Source organism: Penicillium argentinense (genome assembly GCF_028826775.1).
Source record: "Penicillium argentinense strain IBT 30761 chromosome Unknown utg000004l_segment0_segment0, whole genome shotgun sequence".
NCBI lineage: Eukaryota > Fungi > Ascomycota > Eurotiomycetes > Eurotiales > Aspergillaceae > Penicillium > Penicillium argentinense.
In genome coordinates, this window is record NW_026622663.1 from 1115467 (window position 1) to 1137103 (window position 21637).

The window sequence follows — 21637 nt, forward strand, 5'->3', positions numbered from 1 at the left end:
CAGGGGGAAATGGATGGCGATGTTATGGCCAAGATGGGGGAGATGTATCGCGCTGAGGATCATGCAGAATTGACGCTTAGGTGAAAAGGACGTTTTCGTTTATCCATCTGCTTCGATGGTGATCCCAACTCGATTGAGGATACCAATAAATGCGGGATGGACGGTCTAGATCTATATAATTAGACCGAGACGTGGCGTGCTGGCAGACGGCCGCACAGCCCCAGTGGCACGCATTACTGTACGAACTATGTTGTACAGCAAGTGTACCCCGTACTTGGTGGATACCCATAGAGCCAAATCTAGCTGATCACGAGACCTATGCTAGTTCGAATATTGCTAGGTATTATTTTCGCGGAAGAGCCCATTATCGACTGCATTTCACTACACTGTATGCTTTGAGAATAGTTCAATGTTTTTAGTATATCGTCTGAAACACCGCCCTTCAACGGCTGATCCGAGGGCCCCGCGGAGCGTGTGGGGCCGGGAGGCCGGAGATTCAAGATTGAAGATGGCGGAGTTGAGGATTGGCGGCGCCAAGATGACCAGCCCTTGCAGTGAGCAGCAGGGGTTGAAGCCACGTGGCCAGAACTATCGGATGGAAAAATAGCGATCTGCGATGGATGTGTTTCTCCTGGCGACGAAGTGGCGATGCTGCTTGACTTGCATACTATGAGTAGTACCCCATAACGGTAAAAGAGAAACAAACCGAGGCGACGGGCGGGCTGAATGCCGAGGTAAGTCTCAGCGAGTATCTCGATGGGTAATAGTTTATATTGTATAGTCTAATTGGTATCAAAAGACCTAGAAATACCTGAACTAAGGCTAAGGATAGAGGATGGAAATAATTCTATACATTCACGCCGTTCTTGGGTACTTTGATCCCTTTGGCTGGGGAACCACACCTCATTTTGGGTATACCTAAGCATAACCTAAAAATCTTGTAAGGTCAGATGACTCTGCGCATCTGGAGCCCTGCGTATTCGACCAATCACCCTTTCGTCGCTTGTGCTTTTTGAGACAAGCGAGTTTCCTAGTCCCGAAAATTCGTAATAAAGATGCCAATGACCTCGCCACATCCGATGGTTACCCCAGAGTCCGACGCAGAGCTAGACAGGAAACGGCATATACTTCCCGATCGACGGTGGCATTGAGCACCCGCAGGAACCCTCAGGTACGCAAGTATACATCGTGGCATCTCTGGATGAGAGCCAACTGACATCAGAACGGTCCCGGTGGGTCGAGCACAACAGGAATCGCACAATAATGAAGGGCCCAGCTCCACCGATCCCCATTGATCAGGCCACGGGCAAATAACACACGACGGGCCGCTGGAGAAATCCAGCAATGAATTTGCATCCTTAGCGCCGCTTAGTACGCTTCTCCCCGAAGCTTGTTTCGCGTCCTCGCCAGAACGCATCGCCAGACATCCGCGCTTCTCCCGTTCGCCAACCAGCCAACTCCGCGTCGGCTGCATTTCCGCCGTCGCTCGGCTCCGCCAGGAACCCGGCCCAGACTGCCCAGCCGGACCAGTTCTGAAGAGCCAAGTGGAGACTGACGCGTTCTGCTCCTGATCCAGACCAAATTAGCGGCTATGACTTCAACCCACATTAGCGACGTGGGTCAACAGCTTCTCCTCATAAAACCCCTGGGGCCCCCTCTCGCTGCCTCCCCAGGAATATGAATCGCCGTGAGTGGAGGCCGCATCTGCAGAATTGTCGTCGTCGTTCTTTGTCCTTGTCGCTCGTTGTCTGTCTCGCCTGACCCCTTCTACAACCCCCGGGGGTGTCGACGTCTTCCCCACATTTTCGCCATCGGCCGCGGCTCGTGAACAGAAAAATTCCCCAAGACCACTTTCCGACTTATCCGATTGGCTCCGGTGGTGTAATTGTTGACTCCTGGACGGTGTTCTTCCCATGTCGGATCCGTTTGAGAGAGAGAAGGTGACTCCTTCTTCTCCGCATAATCTTTCTGTTGACACGGCGATGGAAGATGAGGGTCATCAACATACTATGAATGAAGAGCATGCTGCGGAGAATGATACTCGCCTCGAAGTTCGGGATGAGGTTAGTGAACAGCCCAGCACGACGTCGATCCCTGAAAGATGGAGGACATTGAGTCGACGGGTTCGCGAGCGTGCTGGAACTATCGCCGAGGCGCTGGGTCGGCCGCATGAGCATGGTGAAGATGGCCTCGACGCAAGCTTCTCGCCAGAAAATTATGGGGCAACAGACGATCTCAAGAGCTTTCAGGCTCGGATGGCTAATGATGAGGAGGAAAAGTTGTCGGGCCATGATCACGACTCCCAGGCGGAGCTTCTGATCAAGCAGCTGGGATTGCCGACTTACAAGCGCCACCCAGAGGCACAGACTCCTCATTCTGGTGCGAGCACCCCCGGGGAGAGTGGAGCATCGACCCCTGTCAATGGTGGTCTATTATCGCATCTACTTCGGGTCTATGCCAATAACTTGCCGGCTGCGAGTCGTATAAGTGTCGCTACGACGAGCTCAGAAACAGACCCTGAAACTGAAACCTTACCGCCAACTGCCCCAGGCACACCGAGCACCGGTGTAACCGCGGTCAATACTGCAGGCAAAGGTGCTGAGACAGGTTCCAGTCCAAGCACAGGTACAGGCACAGGTATCAGTCCCGGCACTGCGACTCCCGGTGGAAAGAAAGAGAAGGTTAAATGGTATGCAAACGGTAACGAAAGCACGCCGAGCAAGCTGGACCAGCTCAACAAGAAGATGCGAAAACCGCAGAAGCAGAGTGGTCACCACTATACCTCTTCTCTGATTGCGGCATCGATGGATATGGGACGGGTGGGTGTGCCCGGTACCCAGGGCACCGCAACGCCGATGGGCTACAAGGAACGCAAGAAACAAAAGCGTCAGAGTTCGAAGGATGTCAGACTCAAGGTGCACATCGCAGCTCTTCTTGCCCGCCAGCAGTATATCATGCAACTGTGTCGTGCTTTAATGAAATACGGTGCCCCTACTCACCGGTTGGAAGAGTATATGATGATGACTTCCAACGTGCTGGACGTCAAGGCTCAATTCTTGTATATCCCCGGATGCATGTTCATGTCTTTCGATGATCCGCTTACTCGCACTGCCGAGGTGAAGATTATCCGTGTCATACAGGGTCTGGATCTATCCCGTCTCGCGGAGACTCACAATGTCTACAAAAACGTTGTGCACGACCTGATCAATGTGGAACAGGCCACCCAAGATCTCGATGAGATTATGCAGCGGAAGCCTCGCTATAATCGCTGGACTCTCGTCATCCTCACTGGCCTTGCCAGTGTTGCCGTGGGCCCCTATTCATTTGGCGCACGCCCCATCGACCTCCCAATTATATTCTTCCTTGGGTGCTTGGTGGGCTTTATGCAACACATCCTCGCCCCGAACTCCGCTACTTACTCCAATGTGCTCGAAGTCTCCGCTGCGATCTTGACGTCCTTCCTCGCCCGCGCATTTGGCAGTATCCATCACAACGGCGAACGAGTCTTTTGCTTCGCGGCCCTGGCCCAGTCTTCCATCGCTATGATTCTTCCCGGTTTTGCTGTGCTGAGCAGTAGTCTCGAGCTGCAGTCCCACCAAATGAATGCCGGCTCAATCAGAATGGTCTTCACGATCATCTATTCTCTTTTCCTGGGTTATGGCGTCACAGTCGGAACAACCATCTACGGCGTCATGGACAGACACGCAACCACAGACTCGGCCTGTCCCGCCGCCAGTCTCAGCGTCTGGGGAAATGCCTACATCCAACGCTTTCCCTTCGTGGCTCTCTTCTGTCTTTTCGCTGCTCTCATCAACCAAGCAAAATGGAAGCAGATCCCCGTGACCGTTTTTATGGGGGTGTGCGGTTATATCACCAATTACTTCAGTACCACTGTGCTCGGCTCAAATCAGGTCGCGAATACCATCGGCGCTTTCACAATCGGTCTCATGGCGAATCTGTATTCCCGGGTATGGCACGGCCATGCCGCCGCCGCGATTATCCCAGGCATCTTCACGATGGTGCCGTCGGGTCTTGCCTCCAGTGGCTCGATTATTTCGGGTCTGGAGTACGCTGAGAAGGTCGCGAATGGAACGGCGAATACGACGACAAGTGCGACGAACAATAGTTCGTTGACTTCGCTGGGTTATGGAATGATCCAGACTGCGATTGGCATTTCGGTGGGACTCTTCGTTTCCGCTTTGATTGTCTATCCGCATGGCAAGAAGCGGAGTGGCATATTCAGTCTTTAAAATTATCATCTGTTATTTGTTCTTTTTGGAGCTTTCAGATGGGCGATTTGAGCGTGTTCAGCGTGACTTTTTTGAACATACTGCATTTGCATGATCATTTATTTGCACATAAGGACAACTCTTCATACTATTGTCTCTATTACGAATTCATATTTGACACAGAATCACCGACACAACTCGCCTTTGAATCTATGAAAATAGCGAGGCTGCCGTTGTGATCCAAAAATAGGTCGTTGCAATGGAACGTTGGAAGGGTCCGGGCCCGTTCTACAGTGGGGCGCTTGACCGGGGCAATTCTTCCCGACCACATTTTACTTGCTCTCGATTGCCTCCTCGATGGATGCCTGGCCATTGTGGGGTGTCTTAAGGGTTTATGTCTCAAGGAATGCCCTTGTTACGATTTAAGGCACTTCAGTCATACGCGTCACCTGAAACAACAAAAGAAATATTGATGATGTGAGAATACGAGCGCGCCCTATTGCGCCTTGCGAATTATGAGTTACCGCGACGTCGATATCGAATGCCCTCGACTCATATTCAAAGAAAGAATGTCTAGCACCAAATACCTGGCTCGAACACGCAAGAGCATTTGTTCAGGATCAAATGGACTCGAGTATGGTCCAAGTCGTCTATGCCAATGTGATCCTGGGTCGAACTGAATAGTGGGGACACAGAATCTAAGATACGGTGAACCCTTTTCCCATTCTAAGCTTAGGTATAGTCAAATGCGGGTCAGGCATAGCCAGCGTAGATATAGTTCTGTTTTAGAAAACCAACACGGAACCAACACGAGTGATCACAATAGGCGAAACTCGTCTTCTCATGAGACTCACATCATCTCAGATTCACTTCTTAAACCCGCAAAATGTTGAGGACTCAGCGCGAGAAAATGCAAGTCTGTGTTGAATCAACTTTAATCTTCCTCGATAATGCTTGGCGACAGTCCCACCCAAGAAATCGGATGGCCAAAGTGGCTTTTCTTGTGACTGCCTGGCTCCTGGTGATGATCGCCCTATTCCACCAATTCTTCGATCAACACTCCGATCTCACCTCACAGTCAACTATCCAAGATACCAAAATCCCGGGGCCAATCAACAAATATGGACACTCTCCCTTTCCTAGGAAGATATGGCAGATTTATCTCACGCCGCCAAATGCGAACAAGAGTACCTTTCATGTCGACCCGGGAAATATTGCCGATGCTGTCTCGTGGCTAGCACACAACCCGGACTACGAATACACTTTGGTCGGAGAGGAGGGAGCTGAAACGATTGTGCGTTATCGTTTCAAAGAACAACCCGTCTTACTCGGGATCTTCAATGGACTCCGAAATACCGGGATGAAATCCGATCTGTTAAGATACCTCATTCTATCAACAGAAGGAGGTATCTATTCAGATATCGACACGGAAAATCTTAAGCCGATCGACAAATGGGTCCCTGAAAGGTACCAGAAAGAAGTTCGGGTCGTGGTGGGAGTTGAGTTCGACCGTCTCAATGGAAATAACTGGGCCGAGGTGCATCCTGACCTGCAGTTCTGTCAATGGACTATTGCCACAACCCCTGGACACCCTCTCTTCACTTATATGATAGAATGGGTTGTCTCTGCGCTGGAAGAGTTCCGGCTGGCTAGCAACACGACATACTCTAAGCTCAGCCCTTCTTCATCTGAAGTCATGAAATTGACTGGTCCTTCTGCTTGGACCGATGCTGTATTCCGACATCTGCAGTCTTATGATTCGGAACTTGTCTCGTTGAGGAATCTCAGCGGGCTAACTGAGCCAAAGCTCATTGGAGATATCTTGATTCTGCCTATTGATGGGTTTGGAGTGGGACAGGGTCATTCAAATAGTACGCATGATGGGACCATTCCGGAAGACGCCTTGGTCAGGCATAAATTCCGGGGCTCTTGGAGACATGAAGACAAGATATGATATATAGAAATGTATTTTATGATGACTTGGTCGACTCTTTCGACATTACGCCCCATCCCCGGGACTAACAATGGACTAACAATTTTCGAAAAAAAAAAAGAAAAAGAAAATAAAGAGGACCACCCTAGCTCGAGACTGACAGACAGAAGTGGAAACAGGCTCTCAGACATTTTACCTCCGACCTCGGTTCAGTTTAATTTTTCTCCCTCCTCATCTGACTTCGGGAACCATGCGATACCTCTCCTTCAGTTCCTTCGGCCGTCTCGCAATCCGCCCGGTCGGAAACCCGCTAGGAAAAAGCAGCGAATCTCCCGACTCTAATTTAAATCGTCTGCCAAATCGCTCACTGGACAGCCTATCGTTAGTGTCAATATTACGCCTAAGAAGCGTAGACAAGATGACCAACTCTCGGATTAAGCTTACTTCTGTGCAAAAGCCACATACGAAGCACGCGGATGACACGAATGACATCTCTCCAGGTAGGCGTCTATATCGACCCTCTCGTAGTTATCCAGGTTACTCCAGAGTCTGTTGTACGGCGTTTCGTCATCGTTGGGGTTCTTTCGGAGGATGTGGATAGTTCGCCTGCTTTTTTTGGAATGTTCTTCTAGTGCTTGTGATCGGTTTGGTACAAATTCGAGCTGTTGGACTTCTATTTCGTCTTCCGCTATTTGTGTGTCCACGTGGAAGACGGCAGATTGATATTTGTCTCTTTGATGAGAAGCTTGGGTTGCAGTTTGGATTTTTCGGTCTGCCCTCAGGCGCTTGAAGCTGTGCCTGGAAGTTCTTCGCAAATTTCTCACTCTTCTTTCCGCTCGATATTTGCCATAGCTACTGAGCGGAGATGTTTGAGGGGATAGTGGTTCGGCCTTCTCTTGGGCGGCTTCGGTGGGCGGGTCAGGCACTGCTGTGCTTTTCGCTTTTGAGGGCGAGAGCCTGAATGCATGGAGTTGAGCCCTTTCCTTCTGGTCTTGTTTATTAGAGATCATGTATTCCTGAGGTGTGGTTATACAGATTCCAATATATAAGTTGTCTCTTGTTGTCAGATGGTTACTGATCAAAGAAAGAGCTGATGGTGAGGTTTGTCACTTGTCCTCAGGCAAACTGTGCGACTGGCTCAGTAAGCAATTTGACGACTCTGGCCTAGAGCACTTCTCGTTTCTCTAGTATCTGGTTCTTTGATACCCAGTTGGCCAGAAACGGCGTTCGGGTATTTGCCAGGACGTAATTCTTTGATTGTCCAACAAAGACGTGTCATTCCACTCACGCCAACAAACAGGCCAATGGCCGGGAACCCTGACTGGTGGCTCACCAAGTCTGTCTGTCGAATTCCTCTCTCCGCTTGTCTTCGGACCCTCGAGATTTGGTTCCCTGGATTATTCAAAGGAAGTGAATATAGCCTCGAGACTCTTGGGTTGGGTTAGGTCCCGCCTCTTTTTATTTGAAGAACCATTAGTACTAAAATGTTAGTACTAAAATAAAGACTTATGTTTTGCTTCAATTATTTGTGTCTATAGAAGGGTTTCTCATCTGCTCTACAGGGATTTGATAGCAATTGTTCTAGATGCCTAGTTCAATCCAGTGCCTACAAGGTAATCAACTTCCATCAATGACAGAGAATTTCTGAAGTTATAATTTTCAACACGAACTAATATCTCCTGGAATAAGCAAATGATTTTCGCAGTCATTTGTGATGCCCTTCAATATTTAACAAAGACGTGCATCGACATCGCCGTCTTCTAGCATTTGCTAGTAATTACCGGTATCTACCTCATGGGAGCCAATCAAAGGACTGATGAAATTTCTCGATGAGCCTTTCTTAAAGAGCTCGAGGCCGGATCTCCGGTAGGCTAAGATTCTCCATAAATCCCCTTTCACCAAATTGCTTTCATCGTCTAATGTTCTCTGCTTGGACATCCACCCTTCACTACATAAAGCTCTTGGGAGCACTCGTCTTTCTCGAAATAAACATTTCAGAAAGACCATCGTGTGCAAATATCACGCAAAAAAATTGACTTTCGAGAACTTGTAAAAAATCAACCAGATTTAACATGCCGTTCACCAGAAAAACTAACATGAAACGCAAACAGCGCGAGGCGAGTCCCGAAGTAGAGGATCCCATTCAGTGTAAAAGACGTGTCACTTCGCAAGTCCTTACTTCTGATGATGAGTCTGCCGCTCTGATTAAAACAGGTACGGGCAATGCTGAGAAGTAAGTTCCATCAAGAGATGATTTATATTAAGTGTATAACAATCATCGTCTTCTGTACTTACCAAGCCCTTTTTTTGGAAAGACGGCTGTGAAGACACGCAAGAAGATGGTTGAGTCAGAGTATACGAAGACAGACTTGTTTGCCATTGTCAAGGGAGAAATGAAAGCAAAACGGAGTGTATGGGAAGCCCTTCTTCACGAATTTCGTCTAGAACAGCAGCCATGGATTCCAGCTATCGAACGTACCCTCGGCATATACGATTCCATGGCAAAAGGAGTGGAAAATAAATCCGCCCATCCGACACTCCAGGTCAAGCTGAAGGCCTACTGGTTCAAATACATGGTAGAACTTAGACGGTGGAAGAACTATAAAGGAGCATACTCGGACTGCGAAAGCATATGTCGATAGGCATGTCGGAGAAAAGTGTATGGTCACGCCGAACTTGGCGATTGGGGCGAATTGTATTTTCTGATGATGATGATTGATGTTCCTGGCATGTATTATGACGTGTGCTGCGTCGAGATAAATTTTCTCAGGTGGCGTTTTCTACCAGTTGACTGTTTCGAAGAGCATGTTCTATTACACCCGTTTATCTTGAGTTATGAGCTAGGGATGAATGAGTCTACGTTCCTCAATAGCAGCACTATATGAGACAACCTTTCGTCTGAATATTTGGTGAGGTGTTCGCCTCCGTTAGGATTCCCAAAGCCGTGTATATCAGTACGAATTTTTTTGCACCCATGTTAGTAACTTTCGATCATTCCCAGCCTTTCGCTGCGTGGAAAGCGCCGATATTTCGTTTCTACATCTTTACCATATCATGACACCAGAAATGTTTATTTATCAAGCGATCTGATTTTGATTGTCTACTCTTTTTCATATAATTTTATTGCCTTGTAGTTGACCCAAACTCATGTCGACCCGAACTCAAAAAATAATTCAAATAATTCCGATATTACACTGCTGTCATATGAGAGGTCAGCAGATGGAGACTTTGCTCGCCGTGAAAAGCATCAACAATAATGAACATCCAGGATACAAGTTCAGTTTTACAAACACAGTAAATGTTGAAAAACACAATTCGCATTCATACACGACATGGAAAATAATCAGGTCGCTGTTCAATGTACTTGAACGCCTCATGATTAGAGCATGCAGGGAAACCCTAAAAAATTAGTTGAAACAAGGAGCAAGTTGATTCATGTATATCATACAGCGACCTCAATATTAAACCGCATCTGTAACCTTGTACTCCCTTCCGGCTGATTCGTAATGAACCAAGTAGCAACTCGCGCAATGCGTCTGGTTCCACGCTCAAATGCACCCAAAACAATATATACAATGATCTTTCCAATGCGGGAGGCAAGCAGTGCCTGGTATTCAGGTGTACCAGTTCCCATACCAATAACCGCTTGCAACCAGTAGGAAGCTGCCACGACTGGAGGTAGTTTATATGTCCTGAATATGTTCTCCATGAAGAGGGTTCCTGGTCCAATTGCTTCACACCAGTTCTCGAACCCTACGTGAATTTCGCCCTCATTCAAGTCAAGAGATATACCTTGTTCGATATACGGCGCCGAGTTGAAGCCCTAGGTTGACTGCTTCAGATGTGTCTCTTTCTGGGAGATTGTGTGGTCCTTTGATGTAATAGCTGCGCCAGCCTGCTGTGTCAAGTATACTCTGATAGGTTATTATGATTTAAGATCGGAGAAGGGGTATTAGGATTGCTAATCCAGTTCTGTCGTTCTTCTCCTGCCAGCTGCCGGTCGTCCCAATTTGAATACTCAATATCGTTCTTGGATCGGAAAGCCATCGCGCAGTTGATAAGGGTAGCCTGTATAATTAAAGTGACTCTGGTAGGATTTACCGGAAACTCTTTCTTTCCGTGAACGTCCGGATAAATCATTGCGGTGAGGTCTCATCAATTATATACTTTTAGACATAGCAGGAATTCGAGGTTTAACAAGGAGCTTGACATTAGAAATCCCTCTGTGACAGACATAGGTATCAGGGTGATTTGCGACAGACAAAGAGCAACAATAGAGCCCGGCGCTCGAAACAAGGGAGGTACACTGCGGCTACGCAAAGAGTCTTCAGGCAACACGTGTACATCCTTACTGTAGACCAGCTCCCTCATTCCGCTTGTACACGACTTCCTCGAGGGATCGTACCAGATGCTCGGGATTCTATCCCATTGAATTCCTTACCTGTTCTCCGCAGCAATGTCTTCAAGATGATCTATGTTCCATATACTTATACATCCAGAAAAAAGGATTTAACAGCTAATATATATATTCGAGATTATACCCATGTCTCATTGACGATGCCATCAAATTTCGGGCCCTCGTCATGAACAGTGAGGTTTGTCTCAGACAAATGCGCCCACAGATCAGGGTATTTCTCGAGCGCCCACTGCTCGACCTTGTCTTTCCAATAATTGAATGGGGAAGCATTATAGAACAAACCAATCCTTAAGTCAAGTTAGTATGATGAATAGTGTAGATAAAATAAGCTCATGCAAACTTACGTTGTGCTAGTGGGAGGCACCCCGGTTTCGGCTTGCATTTTATCAATGGCCTCAGTGGCTAAATCAAACTCACACTGAGCAGCCAGTGCCTCAATATACGAGCTATAGAGGCGACGGTCAAGGTCGATGTCGAGCTTCTTGATCTTCTTGAGCATTTTGATGGCCTCGTGGGCGCCATCACTATGCCTTCCGCATGCCTTGAAAAAAATCGCCAGGGTCTTGTGTGAAGGTCCTTCGTCGGATCGAAGAATTTCTTTGAAAATCTCCATACTCTTCTCCGGCATCTCGCATTCTGTGTATGCCAGCATCAACCCGTTCATGATTCGCGTGTTGGCTTCAACTTCCAAATCCAGCTTGAGCATGTTATGCACGAGCTCGAGATTGGTCGCATCAGCGGCGCGTGCGATGCCCTGGAGACATCTGGCATACGTATCCGGCTTAGGCCGGCGCGTCAAGTCTTCAGCCTGGCGCATGTGCCCGAAAACCAAAGCTGCGAGATCGCTTCGGTTTCGCTCAAAGAAGGAAGACATAATCTCCGTGCGGATACTCACACCAGCCTCGGGGAATGCCATTTTAAAAAGTTCGTATATTTCCCACACATGGTCATCTTCCTGGCTGGGATCCATGACGAAGTCAGTGAAGGCGGTGCGAATCAAGGTCTTCCCTTCACTATCGTAGGTTCCCAGACGCGGGCGAAGGAGCTCGGAGACAGCATCAAATTCGTGGCGATAAAGTAGCATGCGAGTAAGCTCTGCGACAGTTCGCGGTTCCAGACGCACATTTTCTTGGAAAAGGGGATCAAGGAGAGCGGAAATTTTCTCGAAGAGTGTGTCTCTTTGCGGCGAGGAACAAAGCATCACAATGAGTTGGTTGGCAAGGGGTAGGTTATCACCAGTGAGCGTGGATGGGTCGACATGGTGTTCCAGGATTCCCAGAGTACGTGTCACGTCGCCAGATTTGACGGCAGACTCCAGTTGAAGCAGATAGGTCTGCTCGTTTGGAATGAATCCAGATTTCTCAGCCAGCATTTGAACATCCATAGCCAATTCCGGGCATTGCACGGCATTGGCATATTCAATGAGACTATTGAAGTCGGTGATTTTCAGTGCTTCTTTGAGCTGAGGACTTGTTGAAGACCAAAGCTTGATAATGTCGGCGAGGGATGTAGCATCATTGCCTTGTGCAGCCTCCCATAGCAGAGTGATACCTGCGGTTTCAGGGGTGGTGTTGTGGGGGAGAGACTCAAACACGGGCTTTGCCCACTTAAGGTCCGACTTCAGAATTGCAAACTTGATGGCAGCAACCTTGGCGGCGACAGCGGGCTCGTGTTGGCCGACGATAGGACACTCATAAACAGTCTGGACCGCCTTGAATAGGCCCTGGGCGACAAGAATATCAATCAGCTCTTTTTGGGACTCTTGATCGAATTTCACGCCATATTCTCCCAGCTCCTGCGTAACTTTACGCATTTGACGTCTGTCGTCTTTCAAGGCAAATCCCTTCAAGACCGTCAACCAAGGAGACGGCTTTGCCCCACGCATTTGTCCACCAAATCTTATGATCGTATGCCGAGCCTCCTCTGGACAGCCGTTGATTGACAGGAGGTTGATGTATATGAGGAGAGCAGGTCGGCTGATGCTGTTGGCACCGAATCCATGATCAGTGCAAAGCTCATTATAGGCGAAGCGGGCGACCTTGAGGGTAGTATCCCGCGCTTCCGGAAGAATTTCTGACTCAGAGAACACATATAGCATTCTTTCCAAGCTTTCAATCGAAAACATAGTGTCCCACTCCTTATCGTCGAGCTCAGCTTGCTGTGCCTTCATATGCTTCCATGTGATGGATAGCAACCGTGCCTCGAAAAGATTGATTGATCCTGGAGCTTCCACTCTAGTAGTAAAGAACGACTGGAATGCTTTCGCAAGGGTGAAGTTCGGAGGAGGTCTACTTCTATCCTGAAGCGAACGTTTCAAATCACTCATCGGCTTCAGGCCCCTCTCGGTGGGTAAGACGGCTGGACCAGCCCCTGAACTGAGGTCGAGATTAAAGGCAAACAGCGTTCGGCGCGAAACATTATTCAGGTTTAGGAGAGACGGCCGCACTCGAGCAGGAGAGATAGTATGCAGCAGTTGTGTTCGGCGGCATCTCGAGAAATGAAGCGGTTCGTTGTTGAGAATCGCACGGAAGACACGTCTCGACAAGTGAGACTGCATTTTCGAGAATAAGCGAACTCTGTCCAAAGGTGGACAGGCAAAATTTATCCGATCGGAAAAGGGGGGTGTGGGTGGGTGTAGGAGGTGAAGTCCAGGGAGCTACGGAAGCAAAAGTTCGCGACGCGGAGAACTCCAGGCGGTCTTGGCACCGCGAAAAAAGATCCGTTGGATTTCCCCGTCCGAACCGTCCATCACCACCACTCAGCCGCAACGCAGATCGGGATTGACGTGAGCTTGGGTCACAATGTCTTTAAACCTATTTTCTTCGTCCTCGCTGCTGCGCAGCGTCGCCAGCGCCGTGCCTTCGGCTTGTCGCTGGAGCTCGACCGCCGCCATGAGCGCCTTCACCTCCCAGCGAGCCACTGCCTCACAGAGTACGTCGCAGCATCCCCTTTATTCCATACATATTAGGCCTTTCTAGTGTCAATTGTGCTTTGGACCGTTATTAATCAGTTTCTGGTGATTCCACAGGCCCCCGAGTGTCCCGACGTCGGTTACCGAACCGTCTGCGCCTCCTCGAAGATCAGAAAGCACAGGGCGAGAGCCGCGCATTGGAGAAGTTCCAGACTCGCGAGTGGAAGGCTGGTGATATTTACGCGCCGCATGATCTCAGCCCGGCGGAGATGAAGAAATGGGGAAGGCGCAAGAGTCCCTCTAGGGATGCCTTCGATGCTTTGAACTTGAACCCCATGAGCCTCTACAAGGTGCGCAGAGATATCTTTTCCCCGATCGCCCTGTATTCTGAAGAGATGCATTTTTCGCACCAGGAATATCTTCAGTTTCTATTGTCTCCTTGACAGTGACACAATGACATGAAATTGTCGCTAATGATATATTGCCATCAAACAGAACTTCGCCGTGATGTCCGAGTACGTGTCTCCTCTGGGCCGCATCAAGCACCGCGATCAGACTGGTCTGCGACCCGTCAACCAGCGCAAGATCGCCAAGGCCATCCGCAGAGCCATGGGACTCGGTCTCATGCCCTCCGTCCACCGACACCCCGAAATCTTGGCCAGTGAACTCAAGGCGAGGATGGAAAGCCGTCACCGGTAAAGGCAACAATTTATTCCAGTTGTTTCCGGGCTCGGAATGATCTGGAGACGGGGGATATATGGCGTTCTTGTATAAATCAGCCACCCACCAACCCGCCGCCGGGAGGGTTGGAGGGGGCATCTTCATGTATTATTACTCCCAGCGCGAAGTGAATCGAATTTTTCCCGCAATGCAACTAGTTTCAATTTTTCATGTAGCATCAGCCCGGGAGAGCAAATGGAAGGGTCAATTGGAGCGCCGTGCGGACGATATGAAACGGATTCCCCGCCAAAGCTGCTCTGGCCCGCCCCGAGTACGTCAGTCGATAAACAACCTTCCCTCCGTTTCACTTACCTCCACCTCTCCTCCCAACTTCAGCGTTCCTTCCCAATGTCAATTACAAACGGTATGCAGATTCTTCGCTAGGCTCTCTTTATAGCATAGCAGGACCGTTTTGACTTGACTCTTGCGCAGAATCTATCTGGGCCCCGAGCCCCTCCACCACTCGTGGCCAGCCCACTCAGCTTGCGTCCGATTCCAAAGGCGAGCGACTGGCTTATGCTGTACGACACCTTCATACCCACGCAAAATTTCCGAAACCCATGTCTGACCCACCCAATCACAGTCGAACAAGTCCATCTTTTTGCGCTCAATCGACGACCCCGCGGTCGCGAGACAATACACCGAACACAAGGCTCAGACCACGGTTGCCCGGTTCTCCCCTTCGGGATTCTACGTTGCCAGTGGTGATGCGGCTGGTATCGTGAGAGTGTGGGATTGTCTTGGGGATGGTATCACCAAGGGCGAATACAGCATTGTCAATGGTCGCATCAACGACCTGGCCTGGGATGGGGATTCGCAGCGCATCATCGCTGTAGGTGATGGCAAGCAGCGCTATGGCCACTGCATCAGCTGGGACAGTGGCAACACAGTTGGAGAAATCTACGGCCACACGCAGCAGATTAACTCTGTGTCCATCAAGCAGCAGCGTCCGCTGCGTGCTGCCGCCGCCGGTGACGATAAGAAGCTGGTCTTCTACCACGGTGCGCCATTCAAATTCAACACTGGAATTGGAGACAAGCACACCAATTACATCTACGGTGTCGAGTTCAGCCCCGATGGTTCGACCTTGGCCAGTGTGGGCGCCGACCGAAAGATCTGGCTCTACGACGGCAAGACCGGTGAGACTCGGGGCCAGATTGGCGAGGGCGAGCACAAGGGTAGCATCTTTGGCCTTTCTTGGTCCAAGGACTCGCGAAAATTCGTCACTGCTAGCGCCGACCGAACTGTCAAGATCTGGGATGTGGAGGCAGGAAAGGCCACGCAGAGCTGGGCTCTGGGCGAGGAGGGCGCCATGGCTGTTCGCGACCACCAAGTGGGTGTCGTCTGGCCTCCGGCAAGAACCGATAATCTGCTCATCAGTTTGTCACTGAGCGGAGATCTGAACTACTTGGTGGAAGGCACTCCTCAGCCCCGTCAAGTGGTTCAAGGCCACCAGAAAACCATCACTTCCTTGGGCCAGTCCACATTGGACGGCAAGGAGACTCTGTGGACTGGTAGCTTCGAGGGCCGTGTCTGCGGCTGGGATGTTGCCACTGGCCTTGCTGGAGAGATCGAGGGCGAGGGCCACCCCGGTTACATTGCTGGTTTGACTTCGACATCTGAGGGTACGGGCAGAATTTACAGTGTCGGCTGGGACGATACCATCCGCTCTATCGATGCTTCCGCAAAGACTTTCACCGGCAGCGCCTCCAAGCTCAGCGGGCAGCCTCAGGGTGTTGCTTCAGGGGTCAACACAGTGCTGGTGGGCGCTCCAGGGGCCGTTGAAATCTTCCAAGACGGCAAGAAGACCGGGGAATACAAAAGCAAGGTCCCCGTCACAACCGTGGCAGCCCATGGTGCTCTCGCCGCTGTTGGTGGTGAAGATGGATCCGTGCAGATCTGCAGCGTCTCCGGCTCCAGCCTGTCGCCTCAGTCCGAAATCAAGGCTTCTCGCAATCCTGTCTCCAAACTCGCCTTCTCCCCCGATGCATCTAACCTCGCTGTTGGCGATGGACGGGGCCGCATTGTGGTCTACAAGGTGGCTGATGGCAGTCTGGTGACTGACCGCTGGACGGCGCACACCGCACGCATCACCTCTCTCGCATGGAACAAAGCCGGTTCGAATGTGGTTAGTGGATCCCTGGACACCAATGTCTTCGTGTGGAGCTTGGCCAAGCCAGGTGACAAGCTGGAGGTCAAGAATGCTCACAAGGAGGGCGTCAATGGTGTGGCGTGGATCGACGGGGTTCAAAGATTGCGACGGCTGGTGCAGACGCCGCGGTGAAGCTGTGGAAGGTTGAGGGCCTGCAATAACTTCGAATTGGCTACTACACTAATGTAGTGTAGATGAACTTGCTCACGAAGGAACTTGTGCGAGATTGATATACACACATATTATATATTGATTGATTGGTGCGATTACTCACCTCCCCTTCCTGGCTTTTCACACATCACAATCCACTTTGATTCTAATAGTCAAGAGAAATATATCACTGCTGTACCACGATATATGTACTATCTGGCTGGTTCTCAACCAATCTCCTTCAAAAACGATGATAGATCCTGAAGAATAAGCGAATAGCTCTCGTGATTGAGCAGGAAACTACATCGACAGACCGCATGGGCGGCCTGATATAGTTCGGGAAACATGTACCAGTATCTACCCTAGGGTACCGATAGACTGAATACAGGGGAGCAGAGATTGACAGGGAAGGCAGCTTGGGCGAGATGAACATGGTGCCTGGGTGTTTGATCCAATTTGTTTGTTTATGCATATATAGCCTAGCAACTGGGAGCTCGGGTGTCGGACTGCATCAGTCCCCAGAAGAAAATTTTACACCAGAATTTTGTATCAAGTTTCGTATTCTCATTGGCTGCATTTATGCTCATGTACTACTATCCTAGCTAAAATTGGTCATCCACCTCATCTCCTACGCAAAGGAGAATGAGTTTTAAACCTTTCAGACCTCCTCGACACCCACCAGGACCAGCCGACCGAAGTCAGACGCCGAGACCAGGTAAAGATCATCACCACTCCCTGGACATTAACACTGGTCGTTAGACCGTGTAGCAGTCGAGGCGGGAGTAAAAAGGCTTCACTTTAGGGCATCGAGGACATGCAGTCATCAGCAAGGGTGGAGATTCTGTGGCTCTTTTAAAGAGCTTAGAAGAGGACGTCTACTCTAAAGTGATTCTTTGAACTGTGGGAATGGTCAGCAGTGTTCGAGCAGCCGGAGAGCTGTTTGGGGGGAGGGAGAACATACGTAGAGTCGCTTGAAAAGGAGAAAAGAGGTCGGGGGACCAGCGCCTTTTTATACAATTGCAATTTTTTCTGCCGGGCGGTCATCTTTAGCTCCGCAGGGGCCAGTCGCCAGGTGCGTGGCGATTGCGATAGTGCGTAGACGTAGCCACGCGTGTGCATTGTGGCAGCTGCTGCAGCTGCCGTTCCAATCACGGTCAGCCAGCAAACGTGGGGACCTGCGCGCAGAAATCAAGCAGCCAAAGGAAACAGGGAATCCCCCATAAGAGATCTCAGAAGATGTCCCCGCGCGTCCTCCTAACGTGAAATCCCGACGATGTCGCCGCCTGGAGCTCCCAGTAGCTCGAGCTCGAGCTCCAACTCTCGCCGCTTAATGCGGCCCAAGGTGTGTTTTTGAGCAAACGAAGCAAACTCCCACACAAACCCCGAAGCCTGCAAGTACAAGGGCTTGGGGTATCTCGAGGCGACTCCTGCTGACACTCTTCAAGCTGCGACAGGCGACCTTTGTCCTCCCACGAACCGGCCAACGCCTGAAGGGCCTTGTTAGTCTGCGCAATCCGACGAACCTTGCCGCTGCAGCTGGCGATGACAATGCTCACGATGAGCGCCGTGGATTACTCACGGGTGAGTTCGAGCCATACCATGAGGGAATGATCCAGCGGTTCTCTGCGCGTGCGAAAGAGTTAGGATCCCAGGCGCAAGAGTTTGTGAAATCAGAGTCGGGCATTGGGATCTTGAAGTGCGGTTTAGCCTACCTACTCGGTTCCCTCGGGACATTCATTCCGGCAATATCTGAGTTCCTTGGGAAACAGGATGGAAAACATATGGTGGCTACTGTTACGGTGTACTTTCATCCGGCGCGGTCCCAAGGAAGTATGTTTCGTGCCCTGATTTGCGCATTGCTGGCTTTCTGCTACTCGGCTTTTCTCTCGATCTCGAGTATGCTCTTCGAGAACCTCTTCCAGGATACTCTGGACCTACCGGTTCTTGGCCATGCGCTGGTCTTGATCGTCTTTTGTGGAGGTGGACTGGGGTTTGTGGGATGGACCAAGCAGCGACTGGGCGATCCGTTGGTGAATGTAGCTTGCTCACTCACGGCACTGTCGACCATCACTGTTCTCACAAAAGAAGGCGCGGTTCAGAATGGCGATCTATCACTCAACAAGATTTTCCAGGTCTTGAAGATGGTGATCATGGGTGTGGTTGTGGCCATGGCAGTCTCCTTTTTGATATTCCCTATTTCTGCACGGAAACAGCTTCGCGCAAACCTGGTGACTTCCACAAGTACTTTGGCCGTTATGCTGGCGATTATTACGGGGAGCTTCCTCAGTGGCTCCGAGGAGGAACTCAAATCATCTGAATTCCTTGAGGTGGAATCGAAGCACCGCAAGGCCTATGGCCAGTTGGATAAATTGGTTCGAGATGCGAAACTTGAGCATTATGTGGCTGGTACCGAGAAGGAGTATCGTTTGGAGAAGAACCTGGTTCGCTGGGTACAAGATATAACTCACAACATGGGCGGCTTGCGCAGTGCCGCCTCCTTGCAGTTCAGTCTGATCCGAGAAACCATTCTTCGAGAGTCGAGTTCATCAAGCGAAAACTTTTCTTCCCATGGGAGTGTTCGGCCTGACTATTTTGCTTCCCTTGAGCGCTCATGGACGTTTCCTGATGGATCCATTCTCGAACCAATTGAGGAACGCTCGGAAGAGGATCTCTCACCGAGTGGGACCTTGAACTCTCCGGCCTCAGGTGCAAAGGTCGATGCAACTGATAAGAACCCTCTGATGCCAGCAGATGTGTTCACGATCTTCATCTCGCACTTGGGACCGTCAATGGTACGTAACATCGACTTAGAAGATGCTCGTAATGAAACTGACAAAAATAATAGCGGTCACTGGCATTTACATTGAAAGAAATATTCAATGAAATCCCCTTCGGACCGGCCCCGGCCTATAAGGTCTCAGTCGACAGTCGTCTCCGAACCAGCCTGGATCGTGCTCTCGATCTGTACCGAGAATCACGGGAGAAAACCCTTAAATCACTTTATCAGCAAACGCAGGCCATGAAGTTAAAGAGCCCAGAAGCGGAAGCCGATCTCGAGGAAGTGTCTGCGAGTTGTGGTCATTTCAGTTTCTCCCTGCTGGAATTCGGGGAGCAGCTTCACCAACTACTGGCCATACTGGACGAACTGCAGCTCGAGTCCGAGGAAAGGCCCAATGGACGGTCTTGGAGCTGGATCAAGTTCTGGGAGTTCAAGGACTCAGGTGCGGCCCGAAATGGTGCGTTTTTCTCGTGGCTACGACTTGATTGTTTGATTGAGATGTACTAATTTTGGTATTAGAGTCGTCTTTCATGGCCCCCATTGATGCCGCCACACGAGGTCGTCAACGCCCTGCGGCCGAGACCACTGTCAAAGAAAGACTGGGCTACCGTCTGTGGAAATCCCTTGAAATCTTCCGTCGTGATGACACCAAGTATGCAATCAAGGTAGGAGCTGGAGCCGCTCTCTATGCGATGCCGGCTTTTCTGCCGTCGACTCGACCATTTTATCAGCACTGGCGAGGCGAATGGGGCTTACTGTCCTACATGTTGGTCTGTTCCATGACCATCGGCGCCTCGAACACAACGGGCTATGCTCGATTTTTCGGAACGTGTCTAGGGGCCGTCTGTGCCATTCTGGCGTGGTATAGCACCAGCGGCAACGTCTTTGGCCTGGCATTTTGGGGGTGGGCTATGGCTACGTGGACCGCATGGATCACCATTGCCAAAGGCAATGGACCTATGGGTCGATTCATCATGCTCACTTATAACTTGTCCGTGCTCTACGCCTATTCGCTTTCACAGAAAGAAGTCGCCGATGGGGACCAGGATGAGGGTGGTCCCGAGCCCGTTATCACTGAGATTGCGCTTCACCGAGTTGTCGCCGTGCTCTCTGGTTGTATCTGGGGCATCATCATCACCCGTCTTATCTGGCCCATCAGCGCACGAGAACGATTGAAGGATGGTCTTTGTCTTCTGTGGCTACGACTGGGTCTCGTCTGGAAGCGCGATCCACTGTCGTGCATGGAAAAGAACGGGCGGTCTGTCGTGTACATGACTGCACGCGAGCGATTGGAACTGGAACGGTTTCTCACTCACATGGAATCTCTCCTGACCGCGGCGCGCTCTGAGTTTGAGCTGCGAAGTGCTTTCGCTGGTAGTATCTATACTAATATCATTCGACGAACTCGGAGCATGGCCAATGCGTTCCATGCGATGAATCTCGAGTTGATGAAATCCGAAATGGCCACCGAAGGCGAGATTTGTCTGCTGCGGTATACTGCTGTGGAGCGACAACAGCTTTCTGCTCGCATCAGCCATCTTCTGTCTGGTGAGTGCTCACTGTTTCAAGATATGTACCTCATGACACGAATTTATCTAACCCCACGGCAGTTATGGCCTCGTCTATGAAGCTGGAGTATCCGCTGAGCGATGTCCTACCCAGCATCGAGCATGCACGCGACAGGCTGCTGGCTCGCATTTATCGATATCGCCAGGACCACGAAGCTTCGCGGTTGACCACCGACGAAGACTGTGCCCTGCTGTATGCCTACAGTAAGTTTCCCGAGCCCGGGTCATTTCTTCCAGGAATGTTGTTGTTGACGGTGTCGTAGTTCTGGTTACTGGCCAGTTGTCGCAGGAGATCACGGAGATTATCGCCGAGATTGGCCAGCTGTTTGGCGTTCTGAGTGAAGATGTAGTGCAGCTAGCATAGTGAACCTGAGCATCCTATCTACCACCTGACTCTTGTCTAGGTACTCATCTGATTATATACTGGCATAATTGGTACTTAGGATGGACCAGGTTAGGTTAGAAGCGCACTGAACAGGGCTCAGGCCCATATAGTGATGCAGAGAGCAGATTATCCCCTTTTTGCGTAGAGCTAGGGCCGATTCAGTAGCCCAGTCTAAGTTACATATATACACTGTAGTTTTCATGCGTATTCTCTCAGGTCGTCGGTCGTCGTGTGTCGGGCCGGCGATGTTGCAGCTGAAGTCGGAGCGACTCGTCCGTTTCTGGCGGGGAACTGCACGGCGGAACCTCCAACCTCCCCTTTCATCACTCCTTTTCATCATCAAGCCATCATCTCCAACACCCATTCCATCTCATCTCTCGCCTCCATCGCTCG

General features: G+C 50.3%; 7 protein-coding genes across 7 annotated transcripts; 6 read left to right on the forward strand and 1 right to left on the reverse strand.

Annotated features, from left to right (window-relative positions):
• Nucleotides 1–1913: 1913 nt before the first annotated feature.
• Nucleotides 1914–4250, forward strand: N7532_003363 (threonine/serine exporter family protein; the record flags this gene model as incomplete). The annotated part of the gene is made up of 1 exon (XM_056615857.1): nucleotides 1914–4250. The coding sequence occupies one exon, from the start codon at nucleotides 1914–1916 to the stop codon at nucleotides 4248–4250; it is 2337 nt and encodes a 778-aa protein (XP_056476214.1).
• Nucleotides 4251–5115: 865 nt separating this feature from the next.
• On the forward strand, nucleotides 5116–6183 carry N7532_003364 (glycosyltransferase family 32 protein; the record flags this gene model as incomplete). Its single annotated transcript, XM_056615858.1, has 1 exon — nucleotides 5116–6183. One exon carries the CDS (start codon nucleotides 5116–5118, stop codon nucleotides 6181–6183), a length of 1068 nt encoding a protein of 355 aa, XP_056476215.1.
• A 2075-nt stretch (nucleotides 6184–8258) lies between these two features.
• Nucleotides 8259–8804, forward strand: N7532_003365 (uncharacterized protein; the record flags this gene model as incomplete). The annotated part of the gene is made up of 2 exons (XM_056615859.1): nucleotides 8259–8395; nucleotides 8462–8804. 2 exons carry the CDS (start codon nucleotides 8259–8261, stop codon nucleotides 8802–8804), a joined length of 480 nt encoding a protein of 159 aa, XP_056476216.1.
• Nucleotides 8805–10697: 1893 nt separating this feature from the next.
• On the reverse strand, nucleotides 10698–13136 carry N7532_003366 (uncharacterized protein; the record flags this gene model as incomplete). Its single annotated transcript, XM_056615860.1, has 2 exons — nucleotides 10698–10866; nucleotides 10924–13136. The coding sequence occupies 2 exons, from the start codon at nucleotides 13134–13136 to the stop codon at nucleotides 10698–10700; spliced, it is 2382 nt and encodes a 793-aa protein (XP_056476217.1).
• Nucleotides 13137–13380: 244 nt separating this feature from the next.
• On the forward strand, nucleotides 13381–14189 carry N7532_003367 (mitochondrial 37S ribosomal protein bS18m; the record flags this gene model as incomplete). The annotated part of the gene is made up of 3 exons (XM_056615861.1): nucleotides 13381–13510; nucleotides 13590–13840; nucleotides 13986–14189. The coding sequence occupies 3 exons, from the start codon at nucleotides 13381–13383 to the stop codon at nucleotides 14187–14189; spliced, it is 585 nt and encodes a 194-aa protein (XP_056476218.1).
• A 369-nt stretch (nucleotides 14190–14558) lies between these two features.
• N7532_003368 (WD40 repeat domain-containing protein) lies at nucleotides 14559–16494 on the forward strand (the record flags this gene model as incomplete). Its single annotated transcript, XM_056615862.1, has 3 exons — nucleotides 14559–14574; nucleotides 14643–14731; nucleotides 14794–16494. 3 exons carry the CDS (start codon nucleotides 14559–14561, stop codon nucleotides 16492–16494), a joined length of 1806 nt encoding a protein of 601 aa, XP_056476219.1.
• A 1348-nt stretch (nucleotides 16495–17842) lies between these two features.
• Nucleotides 17843–21223, forward strand: N7532_003369 (FUSC family protein; the record flags this gene model as incomplete). Its single annotated transcript, XM_056615863.1, has 6 exons — nucleotides 17843–17854; nucleotides 17958–19304; nucleotides 19358–19748; nucleotides 19811–20839; nucleotides 20902–21063; nucleotides 21123–21223. 6 exons carry the CDS (start codon nucleotides 17843–17845, stop codon nucleotides 21221–21223), a joined length of 3042 nt encoding a protein of 1013 aa, XP_056476220.1.
• Nucleotides 21224–21637: the final 414 nt, after the last annotated feature.